The 20,644-nt window shown below is 37.8% G+C and overlaps 1 protein-coding gene across 1 annotated transcript in view; it reads right to left on the bottom strand.

The window, feature by feature from the left end:
* The window catches only part of LOC145682881 (ionotropic receptor 84a-like), a 62,565-nt gene that overhangs the window by 24,663 nt on the left and 17,258 nt on the right, over positions 1 to 20,644 (bottom strand). The window contains exon 3 of the mRNA XM_081754245.1: positions 11,188 to 11,363. Coding sequence (XP_081610371.1) covers positions 11,188 to 11,363 — 176 coding nt within the window. The remainder of the gene's footprint in view (positions 1 to 11,187; positions 11,364 to 20,644) is intronic.

The raw sequence follows: 20,644 nt of genomic DNA, 5'->3' as shown, positions 1-20,644 counted from the left end.
TTGTATGGCAGCCAGCGACTTCAGGTTTTTACTGTACCTTGTTAACACACCAAAGAAATTTTCAGGTGATTTAGACTCATATGGCAACATTGGTGCCAGCTACAAAAAAATCTTGAAATTCGTTAGGGATTTTTTGTAAATTTTCACCCCTACATTTCCCTCAAGAATATAGAAACATACTTCTTTGTCAATATCTTCTTTTATTGTATATATAAAAACGAAGCTTGTTATGGATTCCATATATACTGGGTGAACCTGGAAGATGTGCACATACTTCGGGAGGTGATTCGTGACATCAAAAGAATACAAAAAGTCCTCTTGCATGTTATGGAATTCCGCGTCGTATACGAGTGACAGGGGGGGGGGCAACTTGGAATCGAAAATCGAATCCTGACAATTGGAGCGAGACATAAAAGTGTGCACGTACTTTGGGAGGTGATTCGTGACATTCAAAAGGACTTTTTGTCTCTTTTCACGTCTTCTTTTGTCAGGATTCGATTTTCGATTCCAAGTTGGCACCCCTGTCACTCGTACACGACGCAGAATTCCATATGCAACACGACTTTTTGTCTTCTTTTCATGTCACGAATCACCTCCCAATGTATGTGTACATCTGTCTGTTCCATTCCAATTGTCAAGATTCGATTTTCGATTCCAAGTTGGCATCACTATCACTCGCACACCACACGGGATTCGACAAACTACAGGAGAACTTTTTTGTTCTTTTTTTGATAGCATTAATCACCTCGGATGTGCACATCTTTGAAGTTCACCCTGTGTATATATTGTAACGTACCACGTGCTTGTGTTTACAAACACCTAATATACGTATATATGTATGTATTATTTATGTTATATAAATTATATATTTTCCCAGTGAAGGCTTATTTTGAAGAAAATGCATAAAATAGGCAACATTAGGCACTAAAGCAATTATTTAGGCAGTAAAGGTCGAAATAGGCAAAATAGGCAAAATAAAATTGGCTTAAATCGAAGGTATAACCCCCTATATAAACTTTAAAATGTTATTTTTGATCATATCTTTAATGTTACAGAATAGGCATTTTGCCTAACATCCGGTCTCTAGTCATGATTTATAATTGATTCTCTTCAGTACGAACCAAGCTTTCCAGAGGTGCTATGTATTGCGCCCATAACGTACCTGAATAGGGAAAATCGGGATAATGTCAGGAAAATTCCCTCCCATCAACTTTGGCCTCCCTCTGGAGTGGTGCCGGGTAAAAGCACATAATCTAAATGATCTCGAAAGATACTATAGGAGTTAGGAAACGGGTGTACCAGTTTCTTTTTGATAGACAGAATAGATATGTAGGGAAAAGTATACCAATATGCTCTGTACATACAAAACCGAACCTATGACCTGACCAATAAAGAGAACATAATAAAAAATATAAACGCAGTACTATTTACCCTGATATCAAGATTTGTACCACATTCTCTGTAGATTGAAGCAAGCGTTTTAAACAGCAACTATGCTACAGTTGTATTGAGATAAACCCACGTTTCCACCAACACCCTTACCCATGCCCTTTTGTTCTCTATTCCGTTTTTACGGTGTCATACTGTATCTTGTGTGGTGTCATACTGTATCTTGTATGGTGTCATACTGTATCTTGTGTGGTGTCATACTTGTTTTAAGGATATACCTCCTATCCGTATACTTCATAGTATTTTTCAAAGTACATTTCAATTGTGTATTCCTACCAGTGTGCGATTTAACATTGAGGATAAGGGGGAAATCTCCCTCTGAAGAATTGGATGTCTCCCATAAGTTTTGAACTTCCTCATGTTAAATTCCCGAATGTGTACTTTATCCCCCCTATGAAATGTCCTTTAATTCGTACACTGACTCCTACCGGTTCCGGTGTCGCTTTAGAGGACGCACAACTTCACAATAGAGCTATTTTGAATTATATTTTTGCGACGTATCCTCAATTTCTCTCTCTACCTATCACGGAATAATATGCGTGATAACTACTGAAATGCTTCCTTCATTCTACAGAGAATGTGCTACAATTCTTTATATCAGGATAAATAGTACTGGTGTTTATATATTTTTATATATCTCTTTATAGGTCAGGTGATAGATTCGCTTTTGTATGTACAGAACGTATTGGTGTACAACCTTTCCCTTCATACCTATTCCGTCTATCAAAACAAAATTTGATACACTCATTTCTTAATTCATATAGTACTTTTGAGGTACATTTGAATTCTGTGTTTTTACCCAGAGACACTTCAGAGGAGGCCAAAGTTGACATTTACCCACTTTTCTCTGTTCAGGTACGTTATGGACCCCAATACTCAACCAGAACTCAACTTCACTGAGGATTCATTAAGCACGGATCAAAAATATTTGCTGAATATCTGCCAAGCGGTTTCTTCAGGAGAATGCCTCGTTGGGTTAGCTCACATGAAGCTTGGTAAAATTCATCAAGACAGATGGCTAACTACAGCAAATAGAGTCTTACGTTTGTACGTAGGAACAAAAGGACGCACTAATGAACTTAAAACCATCGTCCAGTACATCATGATGGTCTACGCGCCACTCTGGTTTGCTGTGATCCGTAATCCATCGTGTGCAGAAGGAGCTCGTCATTTGTGGCACACTTATCACGACTTCTCGCCACATGGAAGTGAAATACAGGAAAATTCATCCAGAGATCCGTAGAAATGTGTGGTACGGCCATCCTGAGAACCTACTTCTATTAATGTTGACTGACCAAGATGCTAAAGTACGAGAGCTTGGCTGGAGGCGAGTCCTAAAAGCAAGACAAACGACCCAACCTGGTGATCGCGTACCGGTACAAAAATTCGTCGTTCCTGAAATCAACTTAGAAGCGACAAACTATGTTGATATGATTAATTGGTCAACATGCACGCTGACGGAGCCACCACTGACAAAACACTTGAGCCTGCAGAAGCTTAAAGAAAATGTAAAGACGCCTCTAATGGCTGATGAATCTATTACATCCTTACCCTGTCACACTCGCGCTGTAGAAAGAATGGTGAAGTTGGTGACAGAAGCGGCAACAGCGGCATGTGGGCAAGCACGACACATAGATTTGTTCTAGCAACACTACAATCAAGAAAAAACATACCAGAATTTAACACAAGAAAACAATTTGAAGTAAGAGAGTAATGATATGAACTTGCACTACCATATGCAACATTACTGTATACAGGTGGGCGGAACTCGAACTGCAGCCACCTCCTCGTGGTAAGTTCTGGGTTATTTCTATCATTAATGTTTGGAAATAAGCAAAGAGCTGCAGATGTAAAACAAAATCTTTCTTATCTAATTAACGATTCAGATGAATCACAAACAATGCAACTTAATTTTAAGAAATAAAAAAGTAGGGACACATTTGTCCATATTTTAAGCCACTGGTGGCAGCTGAATGACTTGACTCATCAAGTTAAATTTCTTCACGTAAAATATAGATTTTTTTTACAGAAACAAAACTACATAGGATAACCATATTTCATAAAAGTACATATTTTACACTTTCTAAAATAATATTTTTTTAAACAAAATTTAAAAATTTTTTGCCGTTGGTGGCACCTAAAGATATTGACCAATCAACTTGCAATTTTTTACACGTTATATGGATCCCATTTCGCAATATATATATATCACTAATGGTAAGTTGATTTCAAAAAAAGTGGAAATTCGATGCACCCTACTATACAAGGATAAATTATGTTATTCTCAGCTCATGACAAAATATTTTAGCATTCAAGGAAAAAAATCTCAGTTTTGGAACAACTGTGTTCACAGCCATTCAATGAAATGTCTTTCTGTACTTCAAGAATTCTGTGAAGAATTGGATCTGATCAGGGCTCAGATGAGTTGTGTGATGAGATAATCCAACATCTTAATGTTCTGTGTGAATCAGAGTCGCGTGGTACTTTCCAAAGGAACTAGACGCAAATGTGCAAGAGCTTTCCTGAGTGAAGAATCCCTTTGCAATTTCAGAAAAGCTTCGTAACTAGACGATGCAGCAGAATGAGAAACTTATTGATACCACATCTGACTCTACAATACAAAGTACTTTTCAAAAACTTCCATTAGAAGAGTTTTGGTGCAGTATTATGGAAGAGAATCCTGAATTATCTGCGAAGGCTATCCTGGTTCTTCTTTCATTTGTCAGTACTTACATGTGTGAACAGGGATTTTCCTTCTATCCAACGACGAAAACAAGATACCGCAATCGACTAAATGCTGAACCTGACGTGAGATTTCAATTATCTTCGATCAAGCTGAATATAAAAGAATTGTGCAGGGTGAGAAAACAGCATCACACGTCTCATTAAGAGTACAACTTTTAAATTTAATGTTTGAGAAATAGGTATGCTCTTAGAGAACTTGTTCAGATTGCATATAAATTAGTTTACAAGCGCCTTGCCAAAATTAATATTATTATGTTTTATTATAGCACAAAGACAACCTGATGTGGTTTATTAAGCACTATTATCATTGACAGGGACTCCAGATAATAAAAAAAATGCTAAATATTTTTAAAATTATCTCTATACGAAACTTGTAATGTTTAAATGGGCCTATTCCATCAGCGGATTTTCATTCTGCTACGAATGCTTTCAAAAATAATTTGCTTCATAATCCACTGGGGAGTGTAGGGGACTTAAGAAAACAGACACCTGAATAGCACATGGAGTGAAGTTGAGAGCAAGGATAACAGATCTGAAAACACTAGCCTTAAAACACTACAGACAATTGTAGGTTGCATTTACTGCAGATTTTGAAAACTGGCAATTTACTCAAAAACTGGCAATTTACAGAAAAGATGTAGTAGATTTGATTTTCTAATTGAACTTAGCGTTCCTTTTAGCAGGAGTCTCATGAGCTTCTTGCGGAAGTCGAACACGGGCCTCCTGCGCCAAAGGTGTGTACGCTATGCACCTACCCATTAGGAAGCTATATATAGTAATTTAGAAACGAAAGAGAATTTCTTAGGAACTAGCTTGTCTATACACTGAACCATGAAAGCATAGTGTTACAAACTTATAAACAACAACACTAGACGTCTTCAGCGCGGGAGACCTGAGTTAGTTTTCCGGCGAGAACTTATGTAGTTAGGATTTCACGTTAAGCTGTAGCTTCAAGTTCCATATAGCTTTGCTTTCATATAGAATCGACTCCATAGGAGGTGGAAACAGTTCTATCTACTGGCAAGGTCATAGCGTCAGTTTTTTTTTAGAGGCTCGTGGAGTACTTTTCGTTGATTATCTTTATAAAGGAAAAATAATCAACTGCGAGTATTATGCAAACATATTCCAGCGTTTGAGCGATGAGATCAAGAATAAAATGGCCACATGTTGCGAAAAAGAAAGTGTTGATTCATGAAGATAATGCACCAGTTCACACATCCGTTGTTGCTCAAACTATTCCCTCACGCACCCGATTTAGTGCTCTCAGATGATATTTTTCCAAACTTGAAAAAATGGCTCAGTGGTAAATGATTTGTCAACAACGAAGAGCTGGAGTCTGTAGTTAAAGGCTACTTTCAGGAGTTCTACGATTCACACTATAAACAGAGTATCCAAGCTATCGAACATCGCTGAGAAAAGTGTATCGAGCTTTTTTTTTTTTTAAAAAAAAAAGAGAGAGAGAGAGAGAGAGAGAGAGAGAGAGAGAAAGAAAGAGACTATGTTGAAAAATATAGTTTTTTCAATTTTTTGTGTTTTCTTTGCTAGGTCAGGTACTTTTGGGACTACCCTAGTACTGAATTTCATATTAAGTAAGAAACACAGAAAAAAAGAAAATATCTTGGTTATAGAATATGTATGACATGAAGGCAGAATAAAAGCCATAGTTTAATGCATGTAACAGAACAGAAATACTCTGTGTGTGTGTGTGTGTGTGTGTGTGTGTGTGTGTGTGTGTGTGTGTAGGTTTTCCTTACTATATTCTGTTTTATTTACGAAAAGGCTATTCACAAGATATATTGTACTACAGTTATTATATTATAAATGCATCTGTACGTCTGCAGTAGTGATCAGTCATTTGATATTAACAAAGAACATCGATTTGTTTATATGTAAACTCAAAAGAAATTATTGACTCATGGCAGAGATACATAAATGTCAACGCTGAAGGTTCAAGCTATCGACAGCTTTGATCGTGGAGTGAATGAACTGACAAGGCCAAAACATTATCAACTTGATTTTTCATTTAAATGTTGTTACGAGTTCAGGTAACAGAGTACTCACCGAGCCTTTTGTATCTTTAACTGTAAATGTAAACACGAAACAAGTAGTATTAACACGTGTACTCCACGTGAAGGAGTTTGGTTTATATGGCAGGATATTTTCTCAATCAATATTGAAATCGGAAGTGGTAGTTGATTTGTGGCACTTCCGGTTTCAGATGAGAGATTAGAGTAGAGATTAAATGTATACTTGAAGCGCTTAATTGACTACAGAAAACAGCTTCTCGCTATCTATTGCCGTTTTTATTCTATAGCTATCAACGTTGAAACCGGAAGTGGTTGATTTCTACCACTTCCGATTTTAGAAGAGAGATTAGACTGGTGATTGAATAAATACGGAACGCTTAATTGGTTACAAAAACAGCTTCTCGCTATCTATTACAGCTTTTATTTATTCTATGGCGATCAACGTTGAAACCGGAAGTGGTTGATTTCTACCACTTCCGGTTTTAGAAGAGAGATTAAACTGGTGATTAAACAAATACGGGCTGCTTAATTGATTACAGAAAACACCTTCTCCCTATCTATTACCGCTTTTATTCTATGGTGATCAACGTTGAAACCGGAAGTACTTCCACACCATGTGAATAGAGGGTTAAGACAAAAGGTGGTGTTCATTCTTAGAACGCTAAATTGATTTCAGAATACAGTTTCTCGCTATCTCTTTATCATTGTAGATCAATATTTTAACTGAAAGTTGTAGTGAATTTCCAAAATTTGTTTGTAAAGATCGTGCATACTTTAGTTTGAAGATCCCAATGTATTGGACACAGTACAAGGTAGACTCATTGTATAGTGTATAGAGGACACGCTATTATCAGTTTAACCCTTTATTTGGCAGTGTTGAGCTCAAGCAATATCTCATTGTATTGCGTTATCCCCACGAATTATAACTTTAGTGATCACTGATCACTTAATTGGCATTATTGCTTTTATACAATATTCATATACATGATATGCGGGTCGCTTCTTTAGATACTTCTAATCTTCGCCAACAGGGGGCAGTCAAATTTAGTATTGTAGAAGCTTTATCTCCTACGTTCCGCGAAAGTTCTTTTTTAATTATTTTTTTATTTGTGGTTTCTTGGTCTGTAGGAAAATATTTCAACGAAATTGTTGGTAAATAGTGAGATAATTCTTATGATATTTTACCATAATAGGGCAACTCTGTTCAGTAGCTACACATAAGACCTATTTTATGGCAATGCTGCTTTGAAATAAACACCCTGTATTTTGTAACCAAAGTACAAAAATACTTTAAAAATTACAAAAGTATGATCAGGAAGATATGGTTCAACCATAAAAGCAAACTAAACATTTTAATTGTAATGCTATCAATGCTTGCCAATTAAAGGGTTAAAGGCCAATAGAATACAACGAATGTAGTATTGTGTACAAATCTGTTGGCGTGGATCATAGTCCGTGCCTTCGATGCCAGGAACCCGTCGAATATTGGAGCTACCTAAGGCCGGGAAGTGGTTTCGCAGAGTTGCCTCTTGCATCATCTATAGTTCATCCGTAGTGTACATATGATGGAAAGCATATGCTTTCTACAGCAGCAATTCTGTAACGCATCATGCAGTATGTGGGCAGAATGATAGTTTGCACTGGTCTTATTGATAGGACGACGACTGTCAGTGAACTCAGAGCCATCGTGGCCGCATGTATATCCTAAGCGCAAGCAGGTCTGCGTTCCCTGCATGATAACACCTGTTCATCTTCAGTGCTTTTGGAAAAGGCTGCAGTAGCAAGACTAAAGAAGGATGCTAATAGAGAGCGATGAAGGTCGTTTCTGTCTTGAAAACAGTGGCGGCCGTAAGCATGAATACACATCTACGAGTGCGAAAATCCAGAACGCTATGCAGAAACAATTTGGCAGTCTAGTATCGAGGAAATAAGCAACACTTTATGCTTGGTTGTGTTTTTCAGTCAGAAATGTATCAGAAGTAAGTCGTAAATTTGTGGCATCGTCAATTCGGTTTAACATTGAGTGTTATGGAGGGTTCAAGGAAATGTGAAAAACTTCGAGTTAACAAGATTCGAATTATTGACTTCTAAATGTATATGACTATCTTGATAGACTTCAATAATAATAATAATAATAATAATAACACTGGCTTACAGTGGTTTTGGTGCCGGGTGTTTCTTAGCTGATTTGAAGTAGAATTGGGACGCTGAATCCAAATATGGCGTTAGTTTTCCCCTAAAAGCTTTAGTTTTTGAGATATAGGAATTGCAAGACTGACCTGCTACAACGTTGAAAATTGCATAGGTGCTGTTTTACTGTAAGTGAAAAGAAAACTACGACATTTAAATCTGTTATTTGGAACACTTTGAAAATAATGAAAACCATATAAACACAAACATCAAGTACATAATAACTCTGTAACTACATTTTATAATAGTTTTTATGAATAAAAAATCAAATAATTTGTTCAAAACGATCTATTCAACACTTCGGAAGCTACGTTTTCGTGACATCCTTGAATGTTTCTTTGCACAGTCTCTTTTTAGGTTCCAGCAGTAATCTGCCATCATATGGGCATCCCATCTTCCTTGGTAGCGGTCCTCCATTGTTTTAATATCTTGGTGAAATCTTTCACCTTGTTCTTCACTCAGACTGCCTACGTTGTCTGGGAAACGGTCCAAATGGCTGTGCAGGTAATGAATTTTGATACTCATATTACATCCAAGTTTTTGGAATGCATTAAGCATCTGGTTCACTAGCTCAACATAGTTATCAGCTTTATTATTGCCAAGGAAATTCTTGATAACTTCTACAAATGAGGTCCAAGCTCTACGTTCAGTCTCATTCATGGACTCCACGAAAGCCGGATCTTTCATGAGTTGTCTTATTTGGGGACCATCAAATATTCCAGCTTTTAATTTTTCTGTGCTGATCTGAGGTAGCTTGTTTCCCATATAAGCAAAGCACGGCCCGTCCTTATTTAGCGCCTTTACAAACTGCTTCATCAAACCGAGCTTGAGATGTAGAGGTGGCAAAATGATTTTGTCACACTCAACAATAGGCATGTTAATAATATTTTTCTTACCAACAACCATGTCGTCTCTCTGCGGCCACTCTTTTTTTGACCAATGGTTTGCTTTGTCTCTGCTATCCCACAGACATAGAAAACAAGGATATTTTGTGTAGCCACTTTGCTGTCCAAGAAGAAAGTTCACCATCTTTAAATCCACACAAATCACCCACTGATGGTCCTGATATTTAATTTTTTCCATAACCAAAGCAATTGCTTCATATTCTTCTTTCAGTCGTGTTGAATGAGCGATTGGAATTGAGCCATATTTATTGCCATTGTGTAGAAGGACGCATTTTAAACTTCGCTTGGAGCTATCAATAAACAGGCGCCAATCATCTGGATTGTATTCTGGAAGACCCATGTGTTCTAGGAGACCTCTAACATCGTGACAGAATACGAGATTTGTGTCTTCAGTGAAAAATGGTAAAAACTCCTTTTCCCTTGTTCGGTAGAATGTGATTTTAGTTCCTTGTTCTAGTACGTTTTTCTCCTTCAATCTGGAAGCAAGTAATTCAGACGATTCTTTTGAATGATTAAAGTCCCTAACTAGATCATTTAGCTCATCTTGATTAAACTGTTGAGGAATTGTTGACATTCCCTCATAATCACTGTCACTTCCATCATCCATGTCACAAGAATGTTCACTACGTTCGTTTTCAGTCTCACAAAGCTCTGGCAAGTGGTGAAACGTTGGGATTGGTATTTCATCGGAATGAACAACTGGACGTCTTGCTGAAGGCAGATCAGGATATGTCCACTTGTTCCGGTTATTTCTATTCATACTCGTAACATTTACCAGGCAGAAATAACAGTCATCAACATGGTTTGTGGGTTCCCTCCAAACCATTGGAACACCGAACTTAAGACTTTTTCTTTTTCCAGTTGTCCACTGTCGCAAGTGTTCAGTACACATTTTACACACAATATGTGGAGCCCACGTTTTATCTTGGTCCCCTAGGTGTACACCAAAATATGCATGATATGCTTTTTTTACAAAGTCACTGATATGTTTTCTATTGTCTTTAAATGTGTACTCACCACATATGTAGCAAAACACATCAGGATGGTTAACACAACTTCTTCGACTTGAACTCATTTTATGTTCAGGCCACTAACACGGATGTTAAATATAAAGCCTTAGTATACGCCATACAAGTTATGATTTCAGAACAAAACTCACATGTTCCAACATGTCACTCCACCTGCAAGACAACAACTACGATCCACTAGCCAAGTAGAATACCAATGCAATCTAGTGGACGTTCCTGGAACTACTATATGACTAGTTTCCGTTTAGTACCGACAGATAGCAGCACTAATGAGAAAAGAGCGCCGTTCTTCCAAATAGAAATCTCTATAGAGCACAGTAGGATTTATTTGAGTTGCAGAGTTTATAAGATCATATTCAAACTTGTTATTACGAGAATATTTGTATTTCTTTTGCTTATTTTGTATACTATTGCAAGAAGCATGCAGAAATAGTGGTTACATCATTTATAATTTACATATTTATTTTGGATTGTAATATTTCTTCCACATACATTGTAACGTAAATAACACTACTGGTACAGTAGCCTGTATCTACCAAAGTAGAGCTGATAGAAAAAAACTGCTTACATTATTGGATTCAGCGCCCCACACATAGTTAAAATCAGCTCTAAAATTTTAGGCACCAAGAAAAAAATTTTTTTCTGTAGGCCTGTGTAATAATAATAATAATAATAATAATAATAATAATAATAATAATAATAATAATAATAATACCTATTAACCATCACTCAGTACCACTGCCCAGGTGGGAAATTTGAGAAATGCATTACGTACGCTCCTGTTGCAGGTAATCGAGAAAATAGAGAAAAATTCGCGGGTGTTAAAACCAGAAATAAACTTACCTGTTGCAACAAAGGGCTAAGGTCTTTAGTAACATCCCACAGTACTACAACAGTTAATCGATGCATTGTCAGGGTTAACACTGACATCCACTTCTCTTGGAGATTAACTAACGTTACTCTTATCCCTTCATGTTTGGCCAATGACTGAGATACATTTTGAGCCAACAGGACAAGATCTGAAAGTAAAACGTATTAAAAGTGTATAATATTCTCATTTTAAAGAATAGGAAAAAAATAATACACAAATTATTAGGATCGTGCTCCAGGCACACTGCAATATTAGCACGTTCGTATGTATGTCCGTTACTCCAAACGATAAATCTTGAACGAAATGTGTTATTGTGTTTTCAAATTTTTGCAATAAATTCACTAAAGTGATCGCAAAGAGTCGTGAAGCTTGACTTAGCTCTACCTATTTCATCACGGAATACAACGTGAAAACATGTTCCGGTCATCAACCCTTATCTATGAAATTTTTTCAGTGTCGTCTCTCGTGCTTAAAGAGCATTTTCTGATAATACAGTGTTGTCGGATTATCACTATATTTCATTTTGTGAATTTCAATTATTCACCAAATCCTCCAAGTTTGGCAACATTGTTGGCAAACTCTTACTGTTTGACGTTCCCTCTGTTTGACAAAGGCGTTCAGAAGACAGCAACACGAATGGATCAGTAATAGATGTCGGTCTGCCAACTATTTCTGATTCGAATTTCGCTTTCTGAGAAAGAATTAGATATTACATAAAGAAATCTCTGTAGTCGTAAATACGTATACTTATAAAATGTAATGGTTACATATCAAAATTAGGGTTGCTTCTCAGGATGTTTCATTAGTACCGATGTTTCCGGATCTGTGTTAATCAGGATTTGTTTGCTTCCTTTCACGTGTGTGTTCATGTGCCAAGCTTTGGTGGCGAACTTTTGTAACACCGTGTATATTGTTCGAAATAGCCTATCTTCTTAAATTAGAGATTTTATAGAATACAGTAACAACACAGTAACAAAGTATAGTTGAACTCAAATCAACCTTCTCTATATATGTCCTCCCATATACTGGCAACCTTACAAATTTTCCGAGAGACTACGTATGTTTTCTGGCAGTTATCAACCTAATAACATTTAAACATTTAATATGATTATAATATTAATAGTAGGGTCAAGTTTAGAAAATCCATTTATTTATAAATTTAAACTGTTCAGCAGTGTAAAGGTAAGTGGACTTTGTATACCAAATGTTTTTCCTACATATTTACTCGCATAAAACATATTGTAAGTAAACATACATATATGTGTAGTCTCTAAATAGGATAAAATAATAACAAAATAACATAATACGAGAAATAACATATTAACATAACAAAATAACAAACTAACTAGGGATGCGCACGAGACAAGATTTGTGGCTGACTCGTTTCGAAAATGTGCTGTAAAAGTGATGTCTCGACTCCAAAAATGTATATTTCTCTATTGGAAGAGCCGTGTCTCGAATTGAATTTTGTCAGGAAAATCCTGTCTCGACTCGTCTCGTGCGCATCCCTAAAACTAACATATATTCTCGTACCGTTCAGAATATATATTTTTAAAAATTCTGTGGAGACAACAGTAATAAATATGCTGTGATAAAAACTAATTTTAATTTGAAATCATAATATAGTAATAGAATGAAACTTTCTTTGTGTTTGTACATAAATTCCCAGAATATTTCCATTTTATTTATTTATTTATTTATTTATATATTTAACAATCGCCAGATACAGCTCAGAGGCCATTTTACACTGGATATCTAACAACAACAATGGAAAGGATTTGGGAAGGTATCAGTCAGGGCCTGTTTAGTAGGAAATCCCGGCATTTGCCTGGTAGGACTGAGGGAAACCCTGGAAAACCTCAGTCAGGATGGTCGGCAGCGGGATTCGAACCCACGACCTCCCGAATGCGAAGCCAACGCTCTACCACTTGAGCTACTTTTGGGGAACCTTCGGAAGAAGCATCCCCAAAAAATATTTTTCCGGGAATTTACCCATCACTAACCAGGGGTCGAATAAGGAACCCCACGCACAGCAGGTAAGCATTCTGCCACTGAGCTACCGTGGCCCCGTCAAAAGACAGGTAACAAGTTCGTTGATAGAGGTAATATGCAAACCGAACTCTTGGGACGGGTGACTCAGTGGTAGAGCGTTCACCTCTGGTGTGTCGTGTCCCTGGTTCGATCCCAGCTCGCGCTAAGTGGACTTTGGGGTGGACAAACGCCATGGTGCGTGGGTTTTCTCCGGGTTCTCCCACTTTCTTCATTCCACTATTTCATTAATTTCTCATCATCACTGTATCTTTTAGCCCACACGGCATAACCGTGGGACGTAAAATTCAAAGATTTCATTTCATTTTTCAAACCGAATTCTTTAAATAAAGATCTCAGCTTGTTCAAATGTAACAATTACTTTAAAAGTTGTCAATTACAGTAGGGACGCCCTATATTACTGATTCGTTTATTTCAGTTCATCTCAATCGGCGGGAAGAGCGTGGTGGCTCAGTGGTAGAACACTTATCTCTGGTGCATGGGGTCCCTGGTTCGATCCCCGACCAGGCAAGTTTGTGGTGAATAATATCGTTCGGTGGGTTTTCTCGGGAACTGACATTTCCTTCCACATTCACATCCCATCAATTGTTACATCATCATTTATTTGCCTTAATCGTCATCTTCCTTAGCCCGAAAGTCATAATGGTGGAAAGTTAAGCTGAAAGACTTTGATCTCAATTAAATAATAAACTTTGGCCACGGGTAATAAAATAACGCTACGAACTTATGCTTCAACCTAATATATCCACATTTTCATATACAGGTCACAGTTACGTAATATAAAAGCCATCCTACCTGATTGAAAATCTACCAATATAACCACATCGCTTACTGCGGAATTTCTCAAAAGTAGACCCTTCACTAACGAAAGCAAATGGGGTCCATTAACCGCAATTCCTTGACAAGGAATAAACAGTAGAAGACACGCAACGACCAGCATTGTAACTGCGTGTGTGGAAGCCAATAGGCCTTTCTATGTGATGAGGGTTGACAAAGCCCTATTCAACGCTCTTTCAATACTCGTCTGAAGATTGATGTCTATTTTATGTCTGTGTCTTCGTTGAGCAAAGAAAATCTTCGTAAAAAAAACTCTGAGGTCAGACAAGGATTGATATTCTGTGTTTGTCATACGTTTGTTTATAATTCAAATGGAAGCCTCAATGATTTATTGACTCAGAAATAGAAGAAAATATTGGCACCAATGTGATGTACTAAAGTAATTGAAAAATTCTGTATATAAATCAATCATTCATCAACACGTGCTCGTCTATATAAATTTACTTAATAAGAATATGTGAATTACGCGAAGAGACGTTGTACTGGCTCCATTTTCTGAGAGGTTCTGAGTTTGATGGTGCTGATAGGTCTACTACAGTAACACAAATACTTCGGCCACTATTACAGATGCCGAGGGTTAATATTGAATATGGAAAAGAAGTGCCTTTAGACGAGCAAAATATCCTATACTTCATTTATCAACTTTATGAAAACACCTCAATAGACGTATATACAGATACTTATCAACTTAATGGAAACATCTTTAACCCTTTAACTGGTTATGACGTAGTAGTACATCATGGCATATGTCCAGTGGAAACAGCTTGGACTAGAGACCTGCATGGGCCGGGCTCGGCCCGAGGCCCGAAGCCCGGCCCGGCCCGCGGGCCGACTCTGTTATTTCTTTGGGCCGGACCGGGCTTGGGCGGGCCGACACTGATTTCTCTTCAGGTCGGGCCGGGCTGGGGCCGATTAATTGCAATTCTTTAATAATTATTGACATTCGTTAAACGATAATTAGAATAAAGTCAAACGTTGGAGAAGTGTGTCCGTGAAAAGTGTTACAAAATGAAACTTTTAAAATTTATCGGGCCTGGGCCGGGCTTGGGCCAAGAATTTTAAAAAAACTTATCGGGCCGGCCGGGCTCGGGCCAAAAATCTCCAAAACTTTTCGGGCCCGGGTTGGGCCGGGCCTAGATACATTCGGGCTGGATTGGGCTCGGGCCGAAAAATTTGGCCTGTGCAGGTCTCTAGCTTGGACGTAGCACTACATCTTGACTGAAATTCACTAATGTCTAATGGCAATGACGAAGGTCTCTCTTGAAAACTTTTCTTCTTACATCTAAATCGGAAATAAATCAATAGGTGGCTCTGAATGCCCATAATGCCCAAATGACGTTGACTTTTGGAATAACAAAGGGCACATTGATGCTCGTAATAAGAACATTGCTACTGTTAAGAAACAGAAACTGTATTTTAAAACAGTAGCAAACGTCTTGGTGAGGCGGGGACGTCTTTGTAACTGTTTTTGTTTATTGTTGTGTGGTATAGTTGTTTGTGTGAAACATACAACATTGTTTCATAGTTCTACGCTGCTTGTGGCTACGACGTCTTGCACCTTAGAATACATATTTCCAGAAAACTGTGCCAGTTAAGGGGTTAAAAGAGCAACTTAACACATTAATATGTCGCTGGACCAATCTTCAGAACTGTTGTGATACGACGTGGAATGGAATCCTGTAGGTCATGAATGGTTGTAAGTGGAACATTACACTATTCTGTTGCGCACTACATCATTCAGTTCAGTGAGACAGGATGGAAGCGATAATCTACCTCGGGTACGTCTCTCGAAAACGAAACACATATTTTTCAATTATGTTCAGGTCCAGGGATTGCGCTGGCCGGGGTAGGTGTTCAACTTCATCGTAACAGCTACAGTTATATGAATGGGTGCATCATTATCCTGGAAAATGCATCACTGCTCGGAATCAATATCTGAACCATAGGATATCCATGGTTCCTTAAAATGGCGACGTAATCACAGACAGTGACGCAAACGGTAAATCAGTACAGGATCCACTGAAAACCAGGATGTTGCGTCACACAGCCTCGAAGAACGGCAGCTATACTTCACGGAGGCACTGAGGACCATAAGGTTCTTTGGGTGTCCGCCACACGTAAACACAACTTCTGGTTTGAAATCAGATCAATGATCACTCATCTGACCATATGACACGTTTCCAGTCGTCAGCGGTCCATGTTGCATATTCACGGCAACATTGGTGTCGTGCTAAAGCGTTATCATCCCTTATCAGCAGTATAAGCCGTACAACCTGGCTTCGTATCCCTATAACATATAACTTGTGTCGGACTGTGATTATCGACTCATGCTGTGGGAGTAGCTGCTTGAGTTCCTCCATCACTTGCACCGCAGTCCCACAACGGTTTTGACTACCAATCTGCTTTAATACTCGGCGAGATTTGTCACTGAGGGGATTCTTTCAACCACTATTCCTCTCCGCCGGTGTGGCTTTGCTGTGAGTTTCATCAACTTGAACACTTTCCCTCGCGACACATCCAACACACCTGCCACTTTCGGCATGCTTGCACCACATAATCGAGCGCCAATACAGGGTGAGCACAGGGTGAGTACCTGATTTTAAAGTGCCATATAATTAACATTTAATTGAATATTTACATGAAATTTTGTACAGAGCTCAAAGTATTTTCCCATCTATCTTTTCAGAATCCTAGTTCTGACCAGGACAGCTAGAGGGCAGTAACATCGAAAATGGCGTTCACCCCACAGCAACGAAGCTGGTGCGTTTTACAATTTGCAAAAACAAGGAGTTTTGTGAGAGTGTAGCGTGATTTCAAACGACAATTTAATGCTGATCCACTCACACACAAATCCATTGTGAAGTGGCATAGAACGTTTATTGAGACGGGGTGCATTTTTGATCAAAGAAAAGGACTCCGGTCTCGTCCAGTCTCCGAGGAAACTGTGGAGCGCGTAAGAGCAGCCTTCGTACACAGCCCACAGAAGTCTACACGTAAAGATAGCAGAGAGTTGCAGATGCCACAAACAACAGTAAGCAAGATCTTACGCAAGCGTTTGCGGTGTTACCCGTACCGATTGGAGTTGGTTAAGAAGTTATACCCACAAGACAAGGTAAAGAGCCGTGAGTTCTGTGAGACTATGCAAAATTTCATGGAGGACGACGAAAACTTTCTGATCAAGATCATTTTCAGCGATGAGGCGACATTTCACTTAAGTGGAAAGGGGAATAGACACAATGTAAGGATATGGGATACCCAGAATCCTCATGCAACTGTAAATGTGGAACGTGAATCACAGAAAATCGATGTTTTTTGTGCAATATCAGAGCGTCTGGTGCACGGTCCGTTCTTCTTTCAGGAACAAAAGATTACAGGTGAAAATTACTTAGCATTGCTACGTAACTGGTTGATTCCACAACTTAGTAATGCAGAGATAGACGACTTCGTTCTACAACAAGATGGAGCGCCGTCACACTGGCATCGTGTTGTACGCAGGTTTCTAAACGAGAACCTCCCAAACCGATGGACAGGGCGCTCTGGAGTCAATGATGAAGTTCTTTGAAAGTGGCCTCCAAGATCACCTGACCTCACTGTTTGTGACTTCTTTCTGTGGGAATTTGTGAAGGACAAAGTGTATACACCTCCACTACCCGCAACTCTGAACGATCTCCAAGAACGCATCGGTGATGCTGTCAACTCCATCACACCGGATATGCTTCATAACGTGTGGTTGGAGCTAGATTACTGCCTCGATATTTCCCGCGTTACAGGTGGCGTGCACATCGAGTGTTTGTAATTTCAATTATCGCTACAAAAACGTTTTGAGTTTATGTATCACTGTTCAAAATTTCAGCAAAATATTCCTTCGCATATTAAATTTACACTAATTTGAAACCTGGGACTGTTTCTGTATTCTTCTTTTTTGGAAGCCAGAGAAATCGCCGATTGGTCAGTTCACTGCACACGGCCGTTCTACCGTTTCTCACGTAGAACACAGTTTGCCCCAAGTGCGCGGGGCTGCGTTCGCCACCTGACCATTGCCAAACCATGCATATGTATTTCCAACTTCAGATATTTCCATTAAATCGATGACTATCTGTATATCGGAAGCATGGACCTCGATTAGGGGAAGCAAGAGGGGGCAGTTGCCCCCCACTTTTTTGAAGTGACGCCCTAATTTATATAATTTCATTTGGAAATATAAAGAGGGTGTCCATACAACTTGAAGAAAAGATCACTGACTTTTCCCTGACTTTCCATGACGAAAGTTCCTGATTTCCCTGGTCCCTGAATAAATTAAAAATATAAAAAAAAGAAAGAAACCCCAGCCTCCACACTCCCCATAGTTGGACTTGTTCTCTTCCGCTTCTGTTTCTTTCTTTTTTCAATTTTCTTTCCAAAGGAATATAAATTTACAAACAGGTGCATTAGGCCGATATTGATTATGCCTACATATTACAGAAAATGTAAAATTACAAACGAAAGTATGCAGTATACAGAGTACTTAAGATATGAAAAAATACGCATTATAATACCAATTACACAACATTATAATATTGCTTATAGTAATAAACAGTTCATACATGATTTTACTGATTATTAAAAAAAATCACACACACACACACACACACACACATTATGTAACACATACTTTTGCTGGTGTAGTTGTTAAATGCAACAAATTTAGAAATTTGTTTTTATACTTTCTCGCATAGTTTTCTTCTCATTGATCTGAAAATCCTTGTCTTCGCAGGTTAATTTTCTTTTCTTCCTCTAGCTCCTTTAGCTGTTGCTGAATCTTCCGTTTCTCTCTCCTCTTCTCGTCTCCAGCCTTTATTTCTCTTTTCTTTTCCAAATACACCTGATATTGTCTCATTGAACTTCTCACTGAATTTATCATACCTCTTTTAATTATTAATCCTGATGATCACCTATTCTCATCACAGAATCATATATGATCCGTTGAGCCACCAGAGATTCTTCTTGTAAGTTCTCAACAATGAGAATTTTATTTATTGTGAAACCACTTTCAAAAAATGCGTTTCCGTGAAAGAAGATAAAACACATTTCATAACTGACCATAAGTCAACGAAGTTCTCCCCATTTCCTGAGACTAAGTAAAAAACTCATCAAGTCCAATACTATATCATTGGCTATGAATTCATTCGAGTGTTTCTTAAATTCTTCAGTCTGAGCTTTCACTGTGAGCTGGAGATACTATTTCTTCGGGTTCTCAGCCACTTGTCCAGATATCCTCTTGGCACCATGCAATTCTTCTAGAACAAGGTCTACCCTTTTGTGCAAATATGCCAGGATGTAGTTAGATGTGTTTTTCGCAGAAAATTAGTTTCAACGACTATATCAGAGAACACTGACTCCCTTAATATCATCATTGAGAACACCACATTTTGCATCCAGTAACAGTAAAGAAATCAACCCTATTTCATAAATTCAATAATTTAACAGTGGACCTAAATCGATTTTCCGCCCCTGACTTTCCCTGACCAATCTGCCATTTCCCTGACTTCACCTGATACACTTTTACTTCCCTGACCTTTCCCTGACTTTAACTTATTTTCCAAAATGTGGACACCCTGGTAAAGGTTTTGTATGTATTACTGTTTCATAGAAAGAAATGGTGCCATATGATATTTGCCGTTGCGTGAGTATGTATTGGTTATTTGTCTTCGCGTGGAGTTAAGAAAGCTACAGCAATTGCGTTTTAATTGCAATTCAAAGCAATTAATATTGCAATTGCATATTTCTTCAAATGTCATAGCATATGCTTGCAGTACTTAATGTATTTCATTTTCTAAGACTAAAAACATTCATTTAATGGCATGTGTTGAATTAAAAGTATAAATTGTTCATTAATTCCCAGTTTGAATTTAACCTCTGCAAAACAGCCGTCATTATTCATTACTATGATTAATATTATCCCTTCAATTTATTTGTTTTGCAAATTTATTAAATAATCTGATCACAGAATTTTCCAGACAGAATTTTGATGTTCATGAGCAAGAACTCAAATCTCTTCTTACATTTTCGCTGTTTAAGAGTATAAAGGGCTAGTACCTACCTGTATTGCCCTTATGAATTTACCTAATAAAATAGAAATACGATATACGATATTTTAAGTGAAAAAGATAGTATCCTATTAGTTATACAACCTTTCATCAAACAGTGTTAGAAACTATAACGAAATACTTTGGATAGATTAATAATTACCTGTACCTTGGGCAGAAAGTGCTCATACATGTGCACTATACTTAATAGAATGTTAATTTAATATTAACAAAAGAAGAATGTTTTTAATATCTGTAAGAGATATAGAGAGTGTTATGTAGTTAGTTGCTATGTAATTGTTTATGGATACCTAATCATCTTGTATGTGTGCATGACAATTTGAATGAAAATACATAAAAGTGTATCAACTAATAAACCATTTGATACCGTTCATCGACTTTATAACTTTGATCGAAAAGGTGAGAATAATAATATGTATAATTATTAAAGATATTTTTACATGCAAACTATTACTAC

The sequence above is a fragment of the Thermobia domestica genome, chromosome 1 (assembly GCF_964235325.1).
Source record: "Thermobia domestica chromosome 1, izTheDome1.hap1.1, whole genome shotgun sequence".
Taxonomy (NCBI): Eukaryota; Metazoa; Arthropoda; class Insecta; order Zygentoma; family Lepismatidae; genus Thermobia; species Thermobia domestica.
This window is presented reverse-complemented; position numbering and strand designations above follow the sequence as displayed.